The sequence below is a fragment of the Rhincodon typus genome, unplaced genomic scaffold (genome assembly GCF_021869965.1).
Source record: "Rhincodon typus isolate 14 unplaced genomic scaffold, sRhiTyp1.1 hic_rhity00012754, whole genome shotgun sequence".
In the NCBI taxonomy this organism is placed as follows: domain Eukaryota; kingdom Metazoa; phylum Chordata; class Chondrichthyes; order Orectolobiformes; family Rhincodontidae; genus Rhincodon; species Rhincodon typus.
The window spans coordinates 1-6540 of record NW_025978392.1 but is presented as its reverse complement, the minus strand read 5'-3'; the positions used below and the strand labels follow the sequence as shown (position 1 = coordinate 6540).

Genomic DNA, 6540 nt, shown 5'->3' with positions numbered 1-6540 from the left:
TTACACAGCGACAGACCTGCCCCTACCAGTACCGTACCCCAGTGTTATACAGCGACAGACCTCTCTGTCCTGGTTCTGTGTTGTGCAGTGCTGACCTTGTGTGTTAGTGTTGTATTGCTGTGCTGATACCAGTGTGTAATAATTTGTTAAGGTTCAGGATCACTCTTGTCACTGTCATGCCCACAGTTGTGTGGTAATTTTGTTCCACTATGTTATGAAAGACAATATGAGCAATTTGCGGAAAAGTTCACTTGGTTTTATATATTAATGTCTTTTTAATTGTCCCTTGCATCAAGGTTTCTTTTAACAACTTATCTTCTGTACAGCTGATGGAGGTGTTTAATCTCCAGGGGTTTTTCTGGATTGCAATCAGTTAGTGTGTTAAATGCACTGTTTGATATAAACAGGCTCATTCAAATGCGAGGGATTCTCCTGAAGGAGTTAGTAAGGCATGCAGGTCAGAACAAAAACACATTACACGAACAACATAAAAGGGATGAGTAATGCACTGAACTGAAAAATAATAGAGAGGTGGGGAAAGTGATGGCTTGGACAGTGTTTGTCTCGCTGATGGGATGGTATCTGAGCTCCATTTCAGCTCCCTAGGAGTCCTGTGACCGGATACTGAGTTCAGTTCAGGGATCGCGGCCCCCACTTTCAGGAACAATGAGCCTCCTGTGAGTCGGTCCTGGTATCCGCTGAGTTTCCGGAATGTTCTGGTGTGACAGCCTTCGAGAGGCTCTGTCTGCACTTGGGTCTGATTTTGTTTCGCTCTCAGTCACTGTGTCACTGACATCACTCCCTGGAACAAGGTGCAATGGAGCTGGAATGAAGAGGCAAATGATCTTTAGGACAATACATGGCTGCAGGTCATCGACAAAGGAGAACAATAAAGACACATCAGTCAACAACGCTAGAAAACTACACAAACCTGGTCCAGCCTTTCACTCTGAGCTTGGCCAGCCCCTGTCACTGTGGAGATAACCCTCCCACCATTGTCACCCAGACCCTCCCTGGGTGCAGGGCTCTGTAAGGGGCCAGCCTGCTAACCACATGGAGACAAACAGTGAACCACAGAGTGATACAGTACAGGAGAGGTCCTTCAGCCCATCGAGTATTTACCATCAGAACTACACAGTGGAAAACCTTTCCTCAAAATCCCCTCTAAACCTCCTGCCTTTCACTTTAAAATTATGCCCCTTGTTAATGATCCTTCAGCTCAGGGGAACAGCTGCTTCCTATTCCCCCTGTGCTCGGGGAAAGCATGCCCCCCGACTCCAGTCCAACCAACACCCTCCATCCATCCTCAGAGGGGGCCCCTTGGGGAGAACCACTCCACACCATTTCTCCATCCCACCCCCGGGAAGTGGGCTACAAGTTTCTATACCTGAGATAACAAGGTGTAGAGCTGGATGAACACAGCAGGCCAAGCAGCATCAGAGGAGCAAGAAAGCTGGCGTTTCGGGCCTAGACCCTTCTTCAGAAGTTCCTACTATCTCTTTCCTATACCTACTGGTTATATGGGGTAGGAGGGGGATAGGGTGTAAGGGAGAGAGCGAGGGGGAGAGAGGGGGAAGAGTGTGAGTGAGCAGGAGAGAGACAGTGAAGGGGGAGTGAGGCAGAGACAGTGGGGGAGAGTGTGAGTGAAGGGGAGAGTCAGTGAGGGGAGAGTGTGAGTGAGGGACAGTGAGTGACTGAGGGGGAGAGAGGGAAGCGGAGTGAGTGAGGTGGAGAGGGGGTGGAGAGTGAGTGAGGGAGAGAGAGAGGAATAGTGTTTGAGTGAGATAGACAGTGAGTGAGTGAGGGGGAAGGAGGGGAAGAGTGTGTGAGTGGGGGGGGACAGAGTGAGTGAGTGAGTGAAAAGTCAAAGCGTGAGTGAGAAGACAGAGAGCAAGGGAGGGTGAGAGAGTGTATGAGGGGTAATGGAGACATTGAGTGAGATTACAATGGGATTCAGGGAGTACTGAAGGGCAGTTTTCTGTCACTCACCTCCTGGGAAGTGGCTGCAATAAGGGAATCCAGGAGGAATCTCGATGCGAGCACCAGTCAGGTTGTGTCCACAGAGAGATGTCAGGCAGAGCAGGGCTGGCTCAGCAACTACAGGCTGGCTTCTCTAGAAGGCTGTTTGGAGCTGTCCTGGTTCACATGAGGAGTCTGAATTCACTCAGATCTCAATGGTCATTAAAACAGTCAGTGCACTGGAGACACATGGTGTAAGGGAAGAGTTGGCTGGAGTTTTCCTGAAGCAGACTGGAACCCCCGAGTCTACGGAGGGTTCAATAAATTCGAAAGACGGCACCTTGTTAATATTTGGTTTCTTTTCAAACAGCATCAAGTGTTTATTATAGTTCAATGGAAGAGAAGCTCTTAATACTTGCAGCATATTGATTTTAAAATAGAAAGCGAGATATCCGGTCACACTGTGGGTCAGTGCATTCATCAAGAAAGTTATGAGGTTTGGATATTGAACTCCTCCCCACTGACAGAGTAAGATCAGCATGTGGCAGCAGTGGTTTCAGGTTAGTCTTCCTGCTTCACAAATAGCAACACAATCAGTCCAATTGGGAAACGGAGATAAATCAGATCTAGATAAATTGTCTCTTCTTGTTCCAAACATATACATTCCATTGGATTAATTTTAAATCACAAGACTATTTAAAACTCAGAGGGACTGAGATGATGGAAAATTAAAATAAATTTCTCTAAAACATTTTTATCAGAATAATGCTGTCCCTCGCTGTCCTTTGTAGAGACGCTTGCTTGGTCATTTGCTAGTTGTGGAGCAGGATGATGGGGAAGGGGGCCTGGGGACAGTGGTCTTGCTACATCATTGACACTTGTAGAAGCTGGGACTGGGTAAACAGAGAGTTCTTGTCTGGGTTATGGAGCGGCCGAGAGCTCAGGGACATGGTCACCATCTCCCGCCCTCCGGGAACTGTGGTGGCCAATCTGCGGCCATAACTGGACGATGTGTACGAGGAGGATGAGAAGGACATGGAGTAACTGGATCCTGAAGCATCAAAGCTCCCCCGCCTAGAGCCTGTTCTAGATCCAGTTCTTGAACCTGATCGAGAACCTGCGGATGAACCAGCTCCGCTGACGTTGTAGGGACTGTAGAAGCCTTTGGTCGATTGTGATGATGCTTCAAGCAAACGCAGGCCTGTCCCTTCTTCAATCATCGATCGGTCCATTGCATCCTTGTAGGAAATCTTCAGTTTGGTTTTGGGACAGGTTATATACTTTGTATGAGCTCCAACATCCCTCAGTTTTTGGGCAGTGCGGGCATCAATGGTGCCTTTTTGTAAAGCTTCATCCAGAGACACTCGCCCCGGCACATCAGGCTCAATCAGTCCACCAGTCAGATATTGTACCTCCAGGAATCGCTGGCCTGCTTCATAATATAACCAGCCTTTCTTCAAAGCCTGAGCAGCGGACATTTTTGTCTTGGTTCTTGGATCTTCAAATCCATTGAATGCTTTCTGAGCCAGGTTGATCCTGTCGACCATGATCTTGTCCACAAGGGAGTGAGCAACAGCATCTGTGACTGAATATTTCTCTCCTGTAGCAGGATCAATGATTCCACCAGTACAGGCCTGAGCTTCCAATAACCTCTGGCCACTGATGTTGTCCACCAAGTTACGATGCATAGCTTCAGTGATGGAGACTTTCTCGAGTGTATCTGTGTCCAAGATGCCAGCAACTGGACACGTTTCCTCAACTGGATCATTCCATGTGACCATGTGACTTCTCATGGGACTTGCTTGTTGGCTTGTGTATGAAGATGAGGAGCCAACTGAGGAAGTCCTTGAGCGGAACCCACTCACGTTTCCTGACAACATATCAGCAAATTCCGTGATGGATAAAGCTCCAGAGCGATACAGGTCTAAAGAACCCTGGTCAATCAGCCCTCTGGACAGTGCATCATCGATATCGTACTGTCGTCCTGATCGTCTGTCAGTGATTACTGACTTCACCACACCATCTGACGAAGAGATTGTCACTTCCTCCCATTCACATTCCTGCTCAGATAGCTCTGTGTAAGTCTGATGATCAATCAGTCCTTTACGATAAGCTTCGTAAACAGACATCTCTTTGCCAGTTTCAGGATCAACTATGACCACTCGCCGTTTGCGAACAGATGATTTGGACGAAGTTTTCCTCTCTCTCTTCTTGTCTTTCAGGATGAGTAAACAGAGCCCAGTATCAGAATCGACTACACAACGCTCCTTCAGCTGCAGGTAGGTGAGGTTTTCCTCAGTATTTGGATCAAAAAAGCCCTTTGTATCATCACCTGGGTCTGACAAGATCTTATTCATCTCCTCATCAAACAGGCCTCGTTTGTAGGCCACCTCGACAGGCAGGCGGTGACTGTACTCTGGGTCAATGATCCCACCTGTAGCGATCTGTGATTCCAATAGACGAATCCCGTGATCTTTTAGAATCAGACTTTTCTGCATGGCTTGAAACAGAGACAGCAGTTCACCTGAATAAGGATCTCTATAACCAGTAACTGCCCTCTCAGCTGACAGAAGCTTATCCTTAAACTCTGGACCCACCACTCCCATTTTCACAGCATCACTAACCGTTAATTTCAGATTTTTAATGGGGTCAATCATGTAACCTGTTGCTGCTTGAGCCTCCAACAACTCAAAGGCTGTCCCAGGTCGAATCATACCCTTCTTCATGGCTTGGTAAATGGTTAATCTCTCTTTAGTAGCTTCAACAAACACTCCTGAAATACAACTGGTGCCTTCCAAATATTTCTTGATGCTGTTGCTGACTTCCTCCACAGTGATTTCACCTTGCAGTAGCTGTGCAGCATCAGAACTTGTGATGATATCTGATGCAACAAGTTCCTCCATTGTGATCTGTTTCCTGAGACCTTTAAATACCAATTTCTTCCTGTCCGTCAGGGTCAATAGGCGATGGCCTGTGTTTTCATCCACCTTGCACCGCTTCATCAGCTGACTGTAACTCATTGGTTCTTCAGTGCTGGGGTCACGGAACCCTTGTGGCCCCTCAGTAGGATCTGTCAGCAGGCTGTATGTCTCACGGTCAAGGTAACCACGCTGATAGGCTGTCTCCAGAGGAAGGTGGTAACTGTATTCTGGGTCAATAATGCCACCTGTGACCAACTGGGCATCCAGTAGCCTCAGGACATACTCTTTTGCAATGAGGCCTTTCTTCATGGCTTGGAAAAGTGAGATGACCTTCCCAGTGTAAGGGTCCCGGTATCCAGTGACAGCTCGTTCAGCTGATAGCAGTCTGTCGTGGAGCTCAGGACCCACCAGACCCTCTCTCACAGCCTCATCTACAGACAGCCTCTCATTCTTTACTGGATCCAGCATGAACCCAGTGGCAGCCTGGGCTTCCAAAAGAGCATCAGTTATCTCAGGTTTCACCAAACCCTTCTTCATCGCTTCATATAACGTTAACACTTCCTTCCCAGCAAATTTGTAAATCCCACTGATAGCTCCGGTTCCAAACAGGTACTTCCTCACTAACTCCATCTCACAGACTTGCTGCACGGTTAATCGCTTGTCCTTCAGCATATTCAATGTTTCCAGGTCAATGATTTTGGAGGAATAAAGCTGATCAGCTGTGATCTTGCTCCTGAAAGTATTAAATGTAATCATTTCATACCCTCTGCGGATTTCTACTTGCTGAATAATCTCAATAATTACCACAACCAATCGCTCGCGTGTGATTTTTCCTGAACGATAGTCCCTTGTTAACTTGAGCCTCTCTTTCTCGGTAATTAACTCAGAGTTCAGGATCTCCCAAATGGACATGGATTTCCCACCGAAGGTGCTCTCAGGAAACTGCACTGTTGTGTTCTCAAACACCTCCCTTGTTTCAACTTCACTGTGCACCAGATTTTCAACCACTTTGGGTATCTCGCTGTCCTTCACTGGGATAAGGTGGAGTCCTGTCTCCGGATCTACTAAACACCTCTCCTTTAGCTGCTGATAGGTGAGGTCTTCATCAGTGTTGGGGTCAAGAAACCCTTTGCTATCATCCCCAACATCAGACAGAATCTTGTTCATCTCCGCATCAAACATTCCCCGTTGATAGGCCACATCGACAGGCAGTCGGTGACTGTGCACGGGGTCAATGATACCCCCTGTGGCAATCTGTGCCTCAAGGAGACGGATCCCATAACCCTTAGGGACAAGACCCTTCCTGATGGCTTCAAATAAGGAGATCTTGTGGCCAGTGTAGGGGTCGGTGTATCCAGTCACAGCTTTCTCTGCAGATAGGAGTTTCTCGTGGAGCTCTGGGCCGACCAGACCTTCTTTAACTGCCTCATCAACAGTGAGGGTTCGATTCCTCACAGGGTCAACAATAAACCCTGATCCTGCCTGAGCCTCCAGTAAGGCCTCTGCTGTGCTCGGACTCAACAAATTCTTCTTCATTGCTTCGTAAAAGCTCATCTTCGCCTTTGTAGGTTCAATAAACACTCCTGCGATACTGTCTGACCCCTGTAGGAACATCTTCACTGAATCCAACTTGCCAACATCTTCTGGTGTTGCTTCTCCC

The 6540-nt window shown here is 47.6% G+C and overlaps 1 protein-coding gene across 1 annotated transcript; it reads right to left on the bottom strand.

Annotated features, from left to right (window-relative positions):
• Positions 1-251: 251 nt before the first annotated feature.
• On the bottom strand, positions 252-6536 carry LOC109924318 (plectin-like; the record flags this gene model as incomplete). Its single annotated transcript, XM_020524325.2, has 2 exons — positions 252-823; positions 1990-6536. A coding segment is annotated over one exon (3714 nt), but the record flags the coding sequence as incomplete, so codon positions are not given.
• Between the last annotated feature and the right edge of the window lie 4 nt (positions 6537-6540).